The sequence below is a fragment of the Stenella coeruleoalba genome, assembly GCF_951394435.1.
Source record: "Stenella coeruleoalba genome assembly, chromosome: 11".
Lineage (NCBI taxonomy): Eukaryota > Metazoa > Chordata > Mammalia > Artiodactyla > Delphinidae > Stenella > Stenella coeruleoalba.
This window is the reverse complement of record NC_137157.1, coordinates 17,385,201-17,404,722: the sequence shown is the minus strand read 5'-3', so window position 1 is coordinate 17,404,722 and position 19,522 is coordinate 17,385,201. Positions and strand designations below refer to the sequence as shown.

The window sequence follows — 19,522 nt, the reverse complement described above, 5'->3', positions numbered from 1 at the left end:
CAGAATGGTCATCATTAAAAAGTCTACAAATAATAAATGCTGGAGAGGGTGTGGAGAAAAGGGAATCCTCATACACTGTTGGTGGAAATGTAAGTTGGTGCAGCCACTGTGGAAAACAGTATGGAGGTTCCTCAGAAAACTAAAAATAGAACTAGCATATGATGCAGCAATCCCACTCCTGGGCATATATCCAGAGAAAACTATAATTCAAAAAGATAGGGCTTCCCTGGTGGCGCAGTGGTTGAGAGTCCGCCTGCCAATGCAGGGGACACGGGTTCGTGCCCCAGTCCGGGAGGGTCCCACATGCCGCCGAGTGGCTGGGCCCGTGAGCCATGGCCACTGAGCCTGCGTGTCCGGAGCCTGTGTTCCACAGTGGGAGAGGCCACAACAGTGAGGCCTGCGTACCGCAAAAAAAAAAAAAGATACATGCACCCCTATGTTCATAGTGGCACTATTCACAATAGTCAAGACATGGAAACAACCTAAATGTCCACTGACAGATGAATGAATAAATAAGGTGTGGTACATATATACAGCACAATGGAATACTATTCAGCCGTAAAAAAAGAATGAAATAATGCCATTTGCAGCAACATGGATGCAACTAGAGATTATCATACTAAGTGAAATAAGTCAGAAAGACAAATACCATATGATATCACTTATATGTGGACTCTAAAATGTGACACAAATGAAAATATCTATGAAACAGAATTACAGACATAGAGAACAGACTGGTGGTTGCCAGGGGGAGGGGGTTGGGGGAGGCATGGAATGGAAGGTTAGGGTTGGCAGATGTAAGTTTTTATATATGGGATGGATAAACAAGAAGGTCCTGCTATATTGCACAGGGTATTATATTCAATATCCTATGATAAACCATAATAGAAAAGAATATTTTAAGAAAGAATGTATACATATATATATGTGTATATATGTATAACTGAATCACTTTGCTGCACAACAGTAATTAACACAACACTGTAAATCAACTATACTTCAATTCAAAAAAAGAAAAAAAGAAGCCAATTTCCCTGGCAATGCTAATGTCAGTTAATGTGGAATCAATTCTTTCCTAAACCCTTTAAGTTTTGCAACAGGTTCAGACTAGAGTCTTTCTTTAAAGGCTCAATGTTTTTCTCCTTTCTTTTCTAAACATAAAAGTGTTTAAGCATTATCGAATTCCTAGTGGTTCTCTAAGGGCGCAGCCAAAGACGTTAGAATTGTGGCTTCTAGACCTTTGATCTCTGGCCCTACGGGATGGAAAGCCCCTAATTTCAAATCTGAAGACCAGGAAGGTGAAGTTTGCCCAAGATCACACAAGGGTCACTGCCCAAGTCCACTCCATGATTTAGTTTATATAGCTGCTGGCATTGGAGCCTCTAAGACATGGTTCCCACCTGGGCAGCTTTCGAATCCCCAGGGAGCTGGCCACACCCAAAGCAATCACATCGGATCTCTGGGGTGGACCCCAGCCTTCAGTGGTATTTAAAGCTCCCCTGTGAGCTGCCAGGATGGAGACGCATGGCTCCAGCAGCTGCCCTGGAGACGGTAACTCCCAGAGGGAGCTGCAGATCCTGGGGGGCTGCACAGTGCAGGGGCTCAGAGCACAGGCTGCCTGGATTCAAAACCCAACCCCAGTTCCTAGCTCCCTGATCTTGAGCAACTTGTTCTCCCTGCGCCTCAGTTTCCTCATTCATAAGTTGGGAACACTAATGATACCTATCCCCTAGACCGTGAGGATTAAAAGTGGCTGGTACATAGTAAGTGCTCAAGAAATGGTAGCTAGTATAAACGTAGGCCTCTTTTTTGCTGTGGATGTGGTTTCTTCAGGGATTCCTTATGACTAGCCTTTCTTGTGAGAGTTTAGGAATTACTGGACCAGAAGGAAATATAATAGAATCATAGCAAACCAGATCCCCGGGTTTTCCTCTCCCTCCCCCAATTCTGAAATCAGCGAGATGATGGCAGTGCCCCCAAGATGCTCGAAGGGGTCTTGTATTAGGATTTGCACGTGGAGAACCTGAGGCTGGACCCAAGCAGGCAGTTGTTAATGACAGATTCTGCCAACCCCACTCTCCTGATGCCTTTACATTTACCTTTTTCTCTGGGTTTCCATCCCTCTGCATCTCCTCCACCCGGGACAAAAATGGACCAGCTGCTCCTCCTTCAGTTTGGGTCCTTGTGTCTGAAAGAAACTGTAAACACCGCAAAAGATGTTTTAATTTAAGGGAAACGTGCTTTCCTTCCTTTTAAGATGAAACATAGTGAAGTCTTAAAGACTTTTTCAAACAGTCCCTAAATTTGGTACTTCAGCTAATTACAGTTGCCTTTTTTAAATGTCCAAATTAAAAATAGACATCTAAGTGAGAACACAGGACACAGCCCAGAGCCTGTAGCCATGTTCACGGTTTCCTAGAATCAGCCTTCCTCTGACCTAATTTATACTTTTGGGAGATCAAAGGGAGGTGAGGGGAGTCGAGGTTGCAGCTGGAGGTAGACCTAGGAGTTGCCTGGCAGCAGATGATGAACTTGGCTCTGTGTTCTATAATTAAGAATAGCTTGAACTGGTGAAAGATGTTAGATTACAGTCCTTTCCTCATAGTGTAAAGATGTGGTTCTAAAAGTGTGGTCCTCAGACCAGCAGCATCAGCATCACCTGGTGTAATGGGCTGAATTGTGCCCCACCCCCAGTATTCATATGCTGGAGTCCCAACCCCCCAGTACCTCAGAACATAACCGTATTTGGAGATAGGGCCTTTAAAGAGGTGACTGAATTAAATCGAGGCCATTAGGGTGGGCCTAATCCAGTAAGACTGGTGTCCTTGTAAGAGGAGGAAGAGGACTTCCCTCGTGGCGCAGTGGTTAAGAAGCCTCCTGCCAGTGCAGGGGACACGGGGTCAAGCCCTGGTCCGGGGAACATCCCACGTGCCGCGGAGCAACTAAGGCCGTGCGCCACCACTACTGAGCCCGCGTGCTGCAACTACTGAAGCCCGCGCGTCTAGAGCCCGTGCTCCACAACGAGAAGCCACCGCAATGAGAAGCCCGCGCACCGCAACGAAGAGTAGCCCCCGCTCGCCGCAACTAGAGGAAGCCCGCACACAGCAACGAAGACCCAACACAGCCAAAAATTAAATAAATGTACTTTAAAAAAAAAAAAGACGACGACACACCAGGGGTAAAGATGCACAGAGGGTTGACCGTGTGAAAAGGCAGCAAGAAGGCAGACGTACGCAAGCCAAGGAGAGAGACCGCAGAGGAAACCAACCCTGCGCACACCTCCAGCACTCTGAGAAAATCCGTTTCTGCTGCTTAAGCCACCCAGTCTGTAGTATTTTGTTATGGCAGCCCTAACAAACTGACAACCTGGGAACTTGCTAGAAATGCAGATTCTCAGGCCCAGTCCCAGACCTACTGAATTGGCGACTTGGGCTGGATCCAGCAAACTGCATTTTAACAAGTCCTCCAGGTGACTGCCGTGCAAGCTCAAGGTTGAGAACAATTCACACGAGGTATTATTGGTAATACCTGGCAGAGCCGGCCCAGAAAAAGATGACACGTGGTCGGAAGTACGGGCCGGTCTGCTGAATATAAACTTTCTTTTAGTAGGTTCTGGAGAAGTCCCACTGGGATCTTTAAGTGGGACGGTGTGTGAAAGTGCTCTGTGAATGCTGAAGGGCCCTGTGGACACAGGTGGTAGTGACGCGTGCTACTCGTCTCCCACCAAGATAGAGACCCTCTGAATATTCCAGCATGGGCACACTGAATCCAAGAATCTCCCTCCTCGACTCAAATTTCTGAGTCCCTAACACCGCGTATATTTTCTGCCCCAAGCAATTGGAATGCTACTTCTTTCTGAGAACAAAAGCAAGGAGACTTAATCCCGTTTCCCCTTTTGTCCCTGCTACCAGGAAGCCCACCAGCAAAGAAGATGCTCAGTCACAGCCCTTTTAGTATATTTGTTGTTTCCTCTTTCAGTTTTATGCTACACATATGTCCTTTGTTATGGTCTCTTCAGATACCTTTGAGGAAGGAAAGAAGAGGGGAGAGAAAGGGAGTGAAAAAGGAAAGAGATTGATCTCAAGCTCAGATAATTATCAGAAAAGCAAGCCCTGTTTGTAAAACTGATACAACATGGTTGGAGAAGACAGATGTTTTCTTTCCCTGACGAGGGAGCAAGGGGCTCACCAAGGAAATGCTCTTCACTCCCTCCTCTTCCTGGATAGATGTCAAACTGATACTCGGGGAACCTGTTAGTTGCTGAAGAGTTGGGACCATTACAAAAGCTCCTGTGAACCCTGACTGGGGACAAGTGTGGAAGTGACATGACCAGTTCTGCATTTTCTTTAAGGTTAGAAATCACTGCTTACCTGATTACAATTTCTAACATGCGGTTGGTCCTAATAACAAAAATGGAGATCTCTGCAACAGCCCAGGCCGCCATCCGAAATCTCTCCTGCCCCATCCTGGCCATGATGGTGAAGAATTCTTCTCTTCCCTCTGACCTGTCCAGGGCTCCCCTTAATCCAGGTTTCTTAAACCAAGATACAAGGGGGTCCACAGATACAGCTCCCAGGGATCTGAGTTCTGAGAATTGTATTAATTTTGTATTTTTATTTTGTATTCTTATTTGTATTTTGAAAAAACGTTAAAGCATTTCTGGATTGTCAGGGCCACACCTAGTCCTGCCATGTGAAATTACGGCACACGTGTTCATTGATGGTCTTGGTAGTCACGTGTATCTCTATTTTTATTGTCTTGGGCTCATTAGAAATGGGCAGAGACAAAAAATATATTAATGACGCATTTGGACCAAGCAAAGGTCAAGTGATATGAGAGGGTGCTGGATTTTACAGTAACTAGAAATGAGAAAGCAGTGGGAAAGTTGAGCGGCACGTACAGGAGGAATGCCACACTGCAAAGAGCCTATCCCGGCATAGACGGCAAGTACCCTGTACGTTTCTAGTAGGGCTTTGGTTCCAGTAAACATCATCATCCGTCAGGTTAATGTCGTTCACTTGAATGTTTCCATTTGTTTTGGTCTTCTCTACCTAGTTTTATATTTGTGCATATTTAAGTACCATTATACTTTAAATAAGTTAAATCAACACTAGCCTGAAATTGTTTTAAAATAAAAACAAAATATTTTGTTAAAAGAAAATCAACACTAGAGGCCTGGGTGAATTCCTTCCTCTGAGAAGGAATTGGGAATATGTCTCAGGATTGAGAATATGCCTATTCTCTTGATCTGTGCCCCAAAGCCCTCCTGAGGGAAACTGTGCTGCCTCCTTGCAGCAGGTGCACCGTTTGCCACCTAAACTGCCGTGGAGAAGGAGGAAATGGAAGAGAGAGAAACCACAATAGCACATTCCAAAGCCCCTTTGAGGTATTTTCTGTCTCTGCAATTGGATGTAAAACGACGCTGTGGTATCGTTTCCATTTTTCATGGCTCTGCGGTCCTGAGTGCAGTATTATCTGACGTGCTACCTCCCTGGGGATTGAAACGGCCAGAAAATTGTCTCCAACTGAAAAAAGCTGGGGGGAAAGAAGGAGGACCCCTTGTTTCTCTGCTCATTTAGCCATTTATTGCCTTCAATACTGTCCAGTAGTGATTCAAGTGGACAAAATTGACGGGCCCTTTTTCCTTCCTAGTCCTGTTTCCTTTAGGACAGTTCTGGTTTGGGTTTGGTTTTTTAAGTGGCATGAATGCTCTTCTTAAGGTGATGAATACATCTGTTCAGAAATCACAAAAGTCAGAGTTTTACCATTCAAACTAAATATCAATTGAACTCCATGACCTAGGGCTGGCCTGCAACAAAATTATAGAGCCGGTGAAATTTGTCTTTGAGATTTCTGGACTTCTTTCCTGGATTTTTTTTTTCTTCTTTCATGAAGAATGCATAGGGACTTACCTGGTGGCGCAGTGGTTAAGAATCCGCCTGCCAATGCAGGGGACACAGGTTCAAGCCCTGGTCCGGGAAGATCCTACATGCCGTGAAGCAACTAAGCCCATGCGCCACAACTACTGAGCCTGCGCTCTAGAGCCCGCAAGCCACAACTACTGAAACCCGCGTGCCTAGAGCCCGTGCACCGCAACAGGAGAAGCCACCGTAATGAGAAGCTCGCGCACCGCAACAAAGAGTAGCCCCCGCTCGCCGCAACTAGAGAAAGCCCGCTCTCAGCAAGGAAGACCCAACGCAGCCAAAGATTGATTGATTAATTTTAAAAAGAATGCATATATGTTAACTGCCTTCAGTGTACCATACCTTGTCCAAATTCTGAACTGGACTTGATCTTATTGTCTAAATGCCAACCCATACTTTTTATTTGATTTAATCAACACCCCTGCAGGGTAGGTGGCACTATTCCCATTTTGCAAATAATAGAACCGAGGCTTAAAAAGTTAAGGGTCTATATCATCTCACACCAGTCAGAATGGCCAGCATCAAAAAATCTACAAACAATAAATGCTGGAGAGGGTGTGGAGAAACGGGAACCCTCTTGCACTGTTGGTGGGAATGTAAATTGATACAGCCACTGTGGAGAACAGTATGGAGGTTCCTTAAAAAACTACAAATAGAACTACCATATGACCCAGCCATCCCACCACTGGGCATATACCCTGAGAAAACCATAATTCAAAAAGAGTCATGTACCAAAATGTTCATTGCAGCTCTATTTACAATAGCCCGGAGATGGAAACAACCTGTGTCCATCATCGGATGAATGGATAAAGAAGATGTGGCACATATATACAATGGAATATTACTCAGCCATAAAAAGAAACGAAATTGAGCTATTTGTAATGAGGTGGATAGACCTAGAGTCTGTCATACAGAGTGAAGTAAGTCAGAAAGAGAAAGACAAATACCGTATGCTAACACATATATATGGAATTCAAGAAAAAAAAAATGTCATGAAGAACCTAGGGGTAAAACAGGAATAAAAACACAGACCTACTAGAGAATGGACTTGAGGATATGGGGAGGGCGAAGGGTAAGCTGTGACAAAGCGAGAGAGAGGCATGGACATATATACACTAACAAACGTAAGGTAGATAGCTAGTGGGAAGCAGCCGCATAGCACAGGGAGATCAGCTCGGTGCTCTGTGATCGCCTGGAGGGGTGGGATAGGGAGGGTGGGAGGGAGGGAGACGCAAGAGGGAGGAGATATGGGGACATATGTATATATATAACTGATTCATTTTGTTGTAAAGCAGAAACTAACACACCATTGTAAAGCAATTATACTCCAATTAGATGTTAAAAAATTAAAAATAAATAAAATAAAATACACATGATACCAAAGTTAAACAGGAAAAGATTAAATCACAACCTCATTAAACCTAGAACATGAGACACAAAGCAAAAAGTTTTTTAAAGCAGAAAGGCAAATAAATGAAATAGAAAAATAAGAAAAAAATTGTTTTTTTGAAAAGATACACAAATTTAATAAACCTTGAGCTAGACTAAGAAACAAAGAGAAGACTTAGAAACGAAGGGAGAGACATTAGAACTGACAACACAGAAATAAAGGGATTATAAGAGATTTTATGCCAACAAATTGGATAACCCAGAACAAATGGATGAATCTCTAGCAATGTACAACAGGCCAAAATTAAATCATGAAGAAAGCCAGCACCTACACAGATCCATAACTAGTATGGAGAGTGTATCAGTATCTAAAAACCTTCCCATCAATTAAGAAAGCCCCAGGACCAGATGGTATCACTATTGAGTTCTAAAAAACATTCAAAGAAGAATCCTTTGAATCAAGTCAGTTCTTCTCAAATTCTTCCAAAAAAGTCATACTAGTCTAAGTGAGAGTTACATATAAAATAGTAGTTTCTAAAGTAGCTGAGATTACCAAGATCATTTGAGAGTCTTTCAAAAGACAGAGATTATGAAATCTCTTCCCCAGAAGTTATGATTCAAGTCAAGGCCTTGATGTCAGTATTTTAAATATCTGACTCTGACGCACAGTCCGGTTTTCATTGATGTGATCGCCTCTTAAGAACTGTTGTCTCTTGCTAGGGGAATGGTGGTCAGGTGCTGACCATAGGTGATACTTCAGGTCTTCTTCCTTCATCTTTCATCTTGTGATCTTCACAGCCTTTCCCCATTTTCAAGCTCTATTGAGATACATCTGGATTTACCTAAGAAGAGTCTTTCTGAAAATCCTCCTCCAAAATCACTACTGGGTTTAGGGATGGCCTCTTGGGGTACTTCTTAGACCTTTTTGTTGTCTATCATAGGAATTGACCCTGTTTCTCTAATCCATTGCTTTAGAAAAACTACGGCTCTTTCTTTTCATAACTATCTTTCTCTTGCAGTCTAAAGCCAAATAATACAGAATCTTCTCCTTCCCATACAGTAACTAAATAGGAATGAACACAGTTTTGAGTTTATTGTCTGTTTCCTTTTTAAGAGTTTTCACTAATAATAATAAGTAGAAAGCAAAGAATGAAACAGTTCACCAACATTTTAAGGTCCGCTATCCAAGTCGTCTTTGAAGTGTAACCGCTAAAACAATCTTCATTCCTCCCCTTTAACTTCAGGGGAGTTAGAGACAGCCAGGCAAGACTTCTAGCTAATATTTTGTACTTTAGATCAATGTGTCACTACTCTTTAACCTCTTAGATCCCCTTTTTTATACTCATCTTTGATTTTACCGTAATTCACATAGGTGGGGGCAAGCAAATATGGCTCTGTGGGCCCTTGGCTTGAACCAGGGAAAAAGACAATTTATCTTAGCAAAAAACTAGAAGAATGATACAGGTGAACTTATTTGCAAAACAGAATAGAGACACAGACGTAGAGAAGGGAAGTATGGATACCAGGGTGGAAGGGGAACTGGGATGAAGTGGGAGAGTGGGATTGACATATATACACTACTATGTATAAAATAGATAACTAATGAGAACCTACTGTATAGCACAGGGAACTCTGCTCAGTGCTCTCTGGTGACTTAAATGGGAAGGAAATCCAAAAAAGAGGGGATATATGTATACGTATAGCTGATTCACTTTTCTGTACAGCAGAAACTAACACAACATTGTAAAGCAAATATACTCCAATACAAATTAATTTACAAAAAAAAAAGTTAAGGGTCTTGCCCACGCCTAGGTCTTCTGATTGCAGATCTTACCCACTTTCTACTTAGTGCTCTAATACCCTTTCCTTACTCTTCTATGTAAAAATATTATCTTATATAATGTTACCCTCTCTTATACATTTATATTTTATAACAATTTGCTCAAAGGTATGGGCTGAAGGCTTCGTTCCTGTATTAGTTCCCTAGGACTGCCATAACAAAGTATCATAAACTCAGTGGCTTAAAATAACAGGAGTTTATTCTCTTACAGCTCCAGAGGCTGGAAGTCTAAAATCAAGGTGTCAGCAGGGTCACGCGCTCTCTGACGGCTCCACGCGTACACCCTTCCTTGTCCTCCCCTGCTTCTGGTTGTTGCTGGCAATCCTTGGCATCTCTTAGCTAGTGGATGAATCACTCCACCCTCTGCCTCTGCCATCACGTGGCCTTCTCTATGTGTGTCTCTGTATTCTCTCCTTATAACGACACTAGTCATTGGACTAGGACCCACCTTAACTCAGTATGACTTCAGTTTAATGAATCACATCTGCAAAAAAAAAACCCATATTTCCAAATAAGGTCACATTCTGAGGTCCCCCATGAATTTTGGGGGATCACTATTACTGCCTCTATTAAAGAACCTTCTGACATCTATGAACAATTGGGAAATTTCTTTAGCTACAGAGGGGCCTTCCCCCTTTCCTATCAAGCTTCCCTGAAGAGATAAGTAACTGATTCATTCATTCACTCAACAAATACTTAGTGACCATCTACTATATGACTGGCACTCTTGCAAGCACTGGAGCTACAGCCCTGGAAAGAGAAAGTTCACACTTCATGGTACTTGCATTCAACAGGGAGAAACTTTTGCCAGTGTGGTATGAAGGTGTGGCCGCAAAGGGCAGGAACTACAAGGCTTCATAATAGGCTCCAGAACTGGCTCGTCCTCACTTCTAACACATTCTGCTAGTCTGAGCAGGTCACAGCCAGCCAGAGTCAAGGGGCTAGAGAAGTAGACTCGACTTCTTGAAGGGAAGAGTGACAGTGTAGGATTGTAAAGGGGAATGACCGTCGAGAGGGCAGTGACGACTCCTTCGAGATTTCCCCCAGTTGCTTGTGAGACTAAGGTAGCAAGAGAATCTCCTGTTTGCTCATGGAATTTTCACAACATTAGCACTCTGTCTTGGTTTGCTTCCTTCCCTTGAGTGTGGAAAGTTCCAGTGGTGAGAGCATCTACTTCAGAGAATTGCTGGGAAGATTAAAGATAATGTATTTAAATAACCTGAAGGTGTGAAGGTGCCTGGCACAGAGTAGCTCCCCCAGCTGTCTGCTGTTGTCTCATACCAGCTCATGATCACCAACACCATCATCGTCGTGGGAACCATAAGAGAAGACAGACACAGAGCCCTAAAGCAGGATGTAATGACTTGTCTCCACTGGCCACCAGGATATCCCTCAGGTCCCCCATAAACTCATCAGTGTCCCTAACTTAAGCCCATCCCAATTGCCCTATGCATATTCTAGAATGAATTGTACAGATTGCGGTTCAGAGTTGGAAACACAAGGCCAGCTTCTTGGGTCCCACCCAGGCCCTTGGCTCCACTGACTTGCCTGTGCAGTGGCTTTAGGAGCGGGGGGCTTTCACTGATCCCTCCACATTACCTACTCTGGACCACCCACAGTCCAGCCTGGAGAGGGCAGTGGCTCTGTGGCTTTGGGTCCCTGTGAATCAAGTGGTCGCCCGACTTGAGAAAACCAGGCGTGAAATAGACGGGGCAATTGTGCTGTAAAGGACGCTCAGTGGGGAGGGTGTTTAGAGGAGGGAATGATTCTTCCACTTGTGTGGCCGGGGAGTGTGTTGGGCCTTCATGGATTATCCAGTTTATACTCGCAGAAAGGGAGAGGGAAGAATCCCAGATAGGAGTGGCTGGGCCCAACAGGAAAAGAGTGAATCATTTGTTTCTTTGGAGCTTCCTTCAGTTCTAAAAGGGGGAGGAGGGCTTCCCTGGTGGCGCAGTGGTTGAGAGTCCGCCTGCCGATGCAGGGGACACGGGTTCATGCCCCGGTCCGGGAGGATCCCACATGCTGCAGGGCGGCTGGGTCCGTGAGCCATGGCCGCTGAGCCTGCGCGTCCGGAGCCTGTGCTCCGCAACGGGAGAGGCCACAACAGTGAGAGGCCCGCGTACCGCAAAAATAAAAAATAATAATAATAATAAAATGGGGAGGAACGGGAATGAGGTGGGAAAAGTAGGTTGGTGCTGGACTCTGAAGGACCTCAGAAAACGAGCATGAGGACGGGGACCCCATTCATTCCGGGGTCAGGGATGCAACCATGTCATCTGCAGCCCCAGAGTGGCTATCCCATAGCCCTGGTGCCCCAGTCTCTCTATAACTTTAATCATAATATTAGTATCTTTGATATTTAAAAGAAGACCCATACATCTGAAACTAACACAACATTATAAATCAACTATGCTCCGATATAAAAGAAAAAATTAAATTAAAAAAAAAGAAGAGCACATTACACATCCAGGAGGGTAGATGGAGGCATGGCGTTAAGCCAGACAACGGTAGGGTGCCACCACTCCACTGAAAGTCTGTGGGGTTGGAGACCAGGATGGCAGCGCACCAGGCCAGTGTGGCCTCATGTTGCCTCTTCTAGGTAGACTGTGAGAACTAGTTCAGATTGGGAGCGAACGGCCTTTAGGGGAGAAACCTTTGCTCCTAGAATTCAGAGGAGCACACAGCTTTCCCCTTTGGCCCCTACTGAGGCCGCCAGCTCTCTGGCCTGGTGCCTCCTAGGCTGTGAGCCCTTTAGGAAAGGGTTATATCTCCCAGGGGTGCTGGGCAGAGTGCCTTGTACTTTATGAGGTCTGGACACATGTTTGAATGGATGGATCAGTGGGTGAATATGGGGAAAAGAGAGGAAAAGCTCAAAGATAATAAATGTAAATACCCATATATGATGGTTCCAAGGGATATATAACCCAGACTTAAACTGCCTTTTGCACCAAAGCAAATGTATTGACTGATGCAACAAAAGCCTAGAAGCTGGGGGTCTGGTTTCAACGTATGGAGCTAGGTATTCAGATGATGTCACTGGGAATACATCCCCTTGTCTTTCTGCTCATCCCTCCTCTGTTCCCTTCATTCCCGGTCTAGTTCTCCCTGCATGGTGGTCCCTCCTCCCTGACCCCAAGCTCCAGGGTGCATGCTCTCAGCTCAGCGAGAGGAAAGGGAGCTGAGGATGAAGGAAAGCAGGTTCTCAGATGAAAATCAAGGCACTGGTACTGAGGAAGCAAAAAGCAACAGGTGTCCACAGTGATAGGCTTGTAGAAAAACTGGATCCCCTTGCTTTGAAATAGATCAACAAATGCCAGAACTCCATGCTTTTCTTCCTGCTTTAATCAAGAAGACTGGAGGCCTGGACATCAGATTAGAGTGGAAAGTGGGCAGCTTTGGTTGCCAGGCAGACCTGAGTTTGAATACTGACTCTCGCTGTGTGATCTCTCTTAACATCTCTGAACCTCAGTTCCGTTTTCTTTCCAGCTGGACTGTCAGCTCCCTAAGGGCAGTTACCTTGTTGCACTTTTTCATTACCGCACCCCCAACATGCTACCTGGCACAGCCGCAGGTATTTGATATTGTTAAATAAATCAGTAACGGTTCGAGTTTGTTGTACAGAGAAAAGAAAAACTGTATACATGAAGCTCTGATAAAATGCCTGGCATGTAGAGGGTGATGGGTAAATTACAGAATTGGTCATTATCATTACTGTCCAAAGGAAGCATGGTGGAACACAGAACCGAAATAGTCCCGACAGCTGATGGAGAATTGGAAAGGGAGACGGGCCATTTAGGTTGTCAGTGGCTGCCTTGGTGGCCCGCATTGGCCATCGTGTCATGGATGTGGCCCAGTGTAAACATCCCACACAAGTACTGAGTACTTCTTCTTCTTGTGTCCCCTCTGCAGCTGGAGCTCTCCAACACGGCCGTCCTGCACCAGATGCGGCGGGACCAGGTCACAGACACGTGCCGGGCCAACAGCGCCGTGAGCCGCAAGCGGCGGGTGCTGACCCCCAACGACCTGAAGCACCTGGTGGTGGATGAGGACCACGAGCTCATCTACTGCTACGTGCCCAAGGTGGCGTGCACCAACTGGAAACGGCTCATGATGGTCCTGACCGGGCGGGGCAAGTACAGCGACCCCATGGAGATCCCGGCCAACGAGGCGCACGTCTCGGCCAACCTGAAGACCCTGAACCAGTACAGCATCCCCGAGATCAACCACCGCTTGAAAAGCTACATGAAGTTCCTGTTCGTGCGGGAGCCCTTCGAGAGGCTGGTGTCCGCCTACCGGAACAAGTTCACGCAGAAATACAACACCTCCTTCCACAAGCGCTACGGCACCAAGATCATCAGGCGGCAGCGCAAGAACGCCACGCAGGAGGCCCTGCGCAAGGGCGACGACGTCAAGTTCGAGGAGTTCGTGGCCTATCTCATAGACCCGCACACGCAGCGCGAGGAGCCCTTCAACGAACACTGGCAGACCGTCTACTCCCTCTGCCACCCGTGCCACATCCACTATGACCTCGTGGGCAAGTATGAGACGCTGGAGGAGGATTCCAATTACGTCCTGCAGCTGGCGGGCGTGGGCAGCTACCTGAAGTTCCCCACCTACGCCAAGTCCACGAGAACTACTGATGAAATGACCACAGAGTTCTTCCAGAACATCAGCTCAGAGCACCAGACGCAGCTGTACGAAGTCTACAAACTCGATTTTTTAATGTTCAATTACTCAGTGCCAAGCTACCTGAAATTGGAGTGAAGGGTGGAGGTGGGGAGAGGGGCGAGAATCGTGCTTTTTAATTTAAGATTTTTATTTGTCAAAAGAATTCTATGGATATTGGGTTATTTTGTAAATTAATATTTGTTTGGGGATGATGCTGCGAGCAGCATAGTGAGAATTATTTAAAATCCTTAGTAGGGAAGGACGGCTGTCTTTGCAGGGCACTAGGATGGGTGTCCTTGTTTTTTAGACATGAATCCCCCGACACTTTCAGAGGTTTCTTTGTGTTCGGGTGAATTCCATGAATTGTGCATCCCATAAATTCTAATTAATGTTATTTATAGTTATTTAAACATGGTCTCTGTATAGATTTCTTTTTGTGGCAGCAAGATTCTAACGTCTTTGCAGAAGAAATCTATGTTTCGTTCTGTGCTTGCAGCAGCTCGTGCAGGGGCATGAATGTTCTCCTTATTAACCGCTCAGAGAGTCACTGTGATAACAACCGTTGTGCTGTCTGTTGATACCACCGTTCTTGAAATTCTGCTAGAAATAAATAGAAAGAGGCTCCTTTGCAAGGGACTGATTCCAAACTGATTTCAGTCGACCCAAACGTTCCTCACACGAAAGAAAAGTGATTTTTCTTTTGTTAACCCAAGGAGAGAGCTGATTGTAGCTTTTTTTTTCCCACCAGACTTAGCAATCTGGTAGAATAGGCTTTTCTACAGAATTTTTTTAACTGGCAGTGCCAGTTGTGATGAAGGTGAAGTGGCTGTTGCTTTACATTCAACAAGTATTTATTAAGCAACTACTATGTGCTAGGCCTAATTCTAGACCCTGCGGATAGAGCATTAAACAAAACCAATAGTCTTGGCCCTCAAGAAGCTTTACGTGGACGCAGAGTATCCAGCTTGACAGTTAGCAAACCCCTGATATTCATGGACTTAACATGAGGTTTGGACTATTCACGAACCACCCCAGAAGGTTCAGGATCCCTACAAATTTGCATTTTTCTATGGCCCAAATTTGAAAACCACGTGCTTGGAACAGGCCACTTGGTGAGTAATCCAAGCTCATTGCCCAACATAAGAGATGACAAAAATGTTTCCTGTCAAATGCCCACTCCAATTTATTGGTAGTATCTATCTGCCTTTAAGCCCCAGAACAGATTTGCCAGGCACAGCATGGAAGAGTGCTGTGATTGATTAGTGATGTCTGCCTTGGGTGAAGGAAAGGGAATATTCACCGATCGTCTCCTCCTGTCATTTCCAGCCCAGCTTTAAGGTCTCCACCTAGAAGTGTTTTTTCTACTCTTTGCCATGTAAAAGATTAAAATTTTGTGGCAGGACTCAGACATTGGAGGATTTGCAATGGCCTGGCATTTCTACTCCTTGTGAAGGTCAGAGGCGGACTGTTTGTACACTTATGCATATCCGCTCCTCCAAAGGCCAAGAAACCATCGGCACCTTTGCAACCACCAGCAATGATCAGCAAGGACAGCCTTCTGTGATGGTAACCCATGCCATTTTCCTCTGGAAGGCTGGAAACATTCCATTCCCTGTTCCTTGCTAATGAACGTCTGCACATGCTTCTCATTTCCAATGCCTCCGCTGAAGTTTGAGCCACATCCCTCTTACAGCTAGTGAATGAGTTGGTAGCAGATACTGTATATAATAATAATAGTTCTAATAATAGGGGGAGGGGTGGGATGGGGTGTGGGTAAGTTTTGCTTTTTGTTTTTGATGCAGTGTATAGAACAGAGGGGAGAAGAATATTCTAAACGAACAAAAAATAATTTATTCACAGAAGCTATTAAAATTGTATTGTAAAGCTCACAGCCAGCTCAGTGAGCGGCAGCTGCCACGTCTCACGGAGGAAATTATTTTATTGAATGTGAGCGAGGTGTGCACCGGAGAGGGCGGCCAAAGCTATTTATAAGATGGTGTGTACCTTCTTCTAAGCTCTCTCTCCTTTGCGAAGGGCACGTCAACTGTACCCTTGACAAACAGAGATTTATGCAATGTGTTTTACCAAGTAGAGTGACAGACTTCAGCTGTCCTTGGAATTATTCCTGGACCCTGTTTCCAGGCAGGGGACACTGTCCTCAGAAACAAAGCTTCTGCTAATGAAAGAGGTTTCTGGCATTTCCTGATAATGTGCTTCAGAGAACACAGGTTCTCCCCAGACACAAGTTGGTGTGATGCAAAATAAGGGTTTTGTAGTCAAATATCCTTGGGAAACAGAGCGAAGTCCATTTCCTTTCTGCAGGACTTTTCAGAGCCTTGAATGCGTGCTGTGCATTGTGAACTCCCAAGAGCATCACTGGTGGAGTCGGTGGCATTTCCTGACCTTCTCTGAGCGGGATGCTCTATTTTGCAGATCATCTCAGAGAGCTAGCGTTCCACTGAATATTCTTTGGCTAGGTTGCTTTAGCACATCTGAGGTCTTCAAGGATAAAAAACTGCTTCCCTGACACCCCGCTTCCAAAAACAAAACAAAACAACAATAAAACAGCACCACAGTCTCCACCTGGTTTGTAGCAATGAAGGTACTTTATCAAATGAATTCAACTTTTGCTTAAGTGCAATGGTTCTAATCCTGGATATTGCATGGGCCACGATTCCCTCCCTCCCAAAGGGAGTGCCCGAAGAGTCTTGGGTGGTGCTGACAGAAGGAGGGATGGGGGAGGGGCACAGAGCCTCAGTTGGTCCCCCTAGTGCTCAAGCCTGAGGTTGCTCAGTGCAAGCCGAGAGAGCTCAACCCTTGCTGAATGCTCCTTCGATTCTATAGTTTGGAATTGTTCAGTGTTCTTTTAGTACTTTAAGTGGAAATTCACGTGGATTTCCCGCGTTTTGCATTTCCACATCTCCGTCTTTGATCAGCTGTGATGCCTTCATTCGTCTTCTCGCTCTAGAGGGAAAGGGTGTCCTTCAGGGGACGATACTGCGGTATGGTTCGGCAATGAGGGGCTCTTTCTCCTCGTGTTTTGTGTTCATAGTTTATTTTCTAATGGCATAAAAACTTTTTTAAAAAAAATCAATTCAACTGTTTTTGCAGAATGTAGAAAGTACTCTGTGTCCTTGGTTAAAAAGAATCCATGGGTGAAAATGTGCCTGGGAAACAAAAGTTCTTGGTTCTTTCGTTCCTTTTCCTTTTTTTTAAAGAAGACTGTTTGAAAACGCTTTCTATTGCATGCTTAGCTGGAGAAAAGTACAGGCAGGTGTCCCATCTTCGAGCCACTTTTCAGAGGTGCTGCTGTGTTTTCAAAACCAGGTACAAAGTTGTATTTACAAGGACATTCCTGCTTAACCTGTCCCTTTGGTTGGAAAACTGTAGAATATTAGCCACAGGGTTTGAATTCCTGCAGCTGCTTCAGACTCGCCCCCTTCCCTGCCTTCCCAGCTGGTCTGGGAAGAAGGGCAGTCTGCTGACCTGTTGGTGTCTCAGAGGGGACCTTCCTTCCCATCTGTCCACCAGGTGAGTTTCACGGTTCTGCCTGTTCAGCTGTATGGCACAGGACAGCAGCGGGCAGTGGAAACTTCGGTCGGACCAGTGTCCTGGTGGCAAAGGCGTGGAAGCACCAGGGTCTGATCCCTACTGGTAGAAAATACCCAGAACAAAAGCGAGTCCCTAACATCCTTAGCTGGTGGGGTCTGGACCACTGCTGAGGTAGTGATTGCAGAAGTCCCTGTTCTAACCTGGCCAGAAGCCGAGGGACTCTGACCCTGATGGGTGGGGCTCAGAGCCGATTTCTCACAGCCTGACCATCCCCTACAGAGACACGCAATCTGAGCTGCCCCGTTCTGTGCGATCCTGGGGACCAGAATCTCTTGCCCACTCATGTCAGCAGGACTGACCTCATCACTCCCCCAAAGTTCCCACAACCAGTATTTCCTCCAGCCTTTTCCATCACAACCAACTGGACCCTATGAACAGGCAGCAGGATCTACAACCAGCTTGACCTTCGGCCGTTAACGGGCGAATTTCACTCTGTTACCCTTTGTCAGGTACAGAAGGGGCTGCCCGTACTATTTTCTTAGGAGCGTGCTCAGTATGGCATATGGACATATAATTTAACATCTTTGTGGAGTGTGGTTTTCTTTTTTTACATATTTGTGTGCAGTAGAGGGCCTGTTGTAGAAAACTCTCCCTGTATCTTACTGTACTGTTCAAGAAAGCTGAATTCCACATTGCCAACAAAAGCGTGAAAATGTTCATGAACCTTCTTCCAGGAAAAGCCATTCAAGTCTGATTATTTTTCTAAGTAACTTCAATTAAATTGAAGAAAGAAAAGAAGCTTCTCTCTGTGTATGGTTTGTTCACGGCTCACTGACAGGACTGCAGAGGTGGGGTGGGCTGGCCTGTGTCCCTTAGCATGTGCGGGGTCCTGCTCACGTGTATCAGAGGATGGAGTGGGAGAGACGCACATGCAGACCGCATTGCAGTCTTGGCCGTGGCAAAGACCTCCATAGAGCCAAGCCCTTTCTGTTTAGTGGATGAATAGAAGCTTTCTTCATTCCTGTTTTGTCTGCAAATTCTTTGTAAAGTGATGCATTAGAAGGCCCATCCTGATCATGTAGGCTACCGCCCCCGTGAAAAATAAGGAAACAGGCCCTGAAAGGCTAAAGGGCATTGGTGGCAGAGCCAGTATTCAAACTTAAGTTGATGTGCCTTCAGAGTTGTGGCACTCGACGACACGCCTCTCTTAAGTGCCTGTCTTTGGTTCCGAAGTTGTAGACCTGCCCTTCAAAGCCCCGATTTTCCGATTCCGAATCCATTCCTTTTCTGATGTCGTATATAGTTTCTTTCGGCTCCACTGATGGACATTTTTAGCTTTACTGATAAGAACTATTTATTTATTTGTCAAAGAAGAAATCATCTCAAATTGTACCTCTATTTTATTGTACCCTAATTTAAAAAAATGTATTATGTAAACATTTTGACATGAGAATACTGAATTCGAAGATATGTCTCCTTTTTCCTTTTTTTTTTTTTTTTTTTTGCGGTACGCGGGCCTCTCACTGCTGCGGACTCTCCCATTGCGGAGCACAGGCTCCGGACGCGCAGGCCCAGGGGCCATGGCTCACGGGCCCAGCCGCTCCACGGCATGTGGGATCTTCCCAGACCGGGGCACGAACCCGTGTCCCCTGCATCGGCAGGTGGACTCAACCACTGCGCCACCAGGGAAACCCTATGTCTCATTTTGCATCCATGCCGGATATGGTATCTGATATGTCCACTCACCAGCTGGTTCTCACCACCAGTGGCCTGGCTCCCACCCATTCCTGGTGTCATCACTGTCCTTGCTCTGGTCCCCTCTGGTTGGCAAACGGCCAGACCATGGAGCTTAGTTTTCTGAAATGGATGGGAAATGTGCTTACTTTTTAATGTGGCGAGTGGCTGTGACTGTTATGGCCTGTCCCTGTCTCACCTGGGACACTAAATGCACTAAACGTCAGTGGGAAGCAAGGCTGGATGAGGACACCCCCGGTCTTAGTTTACTCCCCATGGAGTAAGACTGAAATGCCCTCTCATCAGTGGTCAGCTAATCTTTATTTCTCATGATGCCACTGGTGCCCTCTGGCTGACGCTGCAGAAGCTACAGAAACCAAGGGGCCTGTGGCCCAGAACACTGCCAGGGCCAGAG

General features: G+C 45.6%; 1 protein-coding gene across 3 annotated transcripts in view; it reads left to right on the top strand.

Moving 5' to 3' along the window:
• The window catches only part of CHST11 (carbohydrate sulfotransferase 11), a 286,336-nt gene extending 268,050 nt beyond the window's left edge, over positions 1–18,286 (top strand). For all 3 annotated transcript variants that reach the window (XM_079937162.1, XM_079937161.1, XM_079937163.1), the window contains one exon: positions 13,063–18,286. In XM_079937162.1, the coding sequence (XP_079793288.1) occupies positions 13,063–13,917 (855 nt within the window). In that variant the 3' untranslated portion in view covers positions 13,918–18,286. The remainder of the gene's footprint in view (positions 1–13,062) is intronic.
• Positions 18,287–19,522: the final 1,236 nt, after the last annotated feature.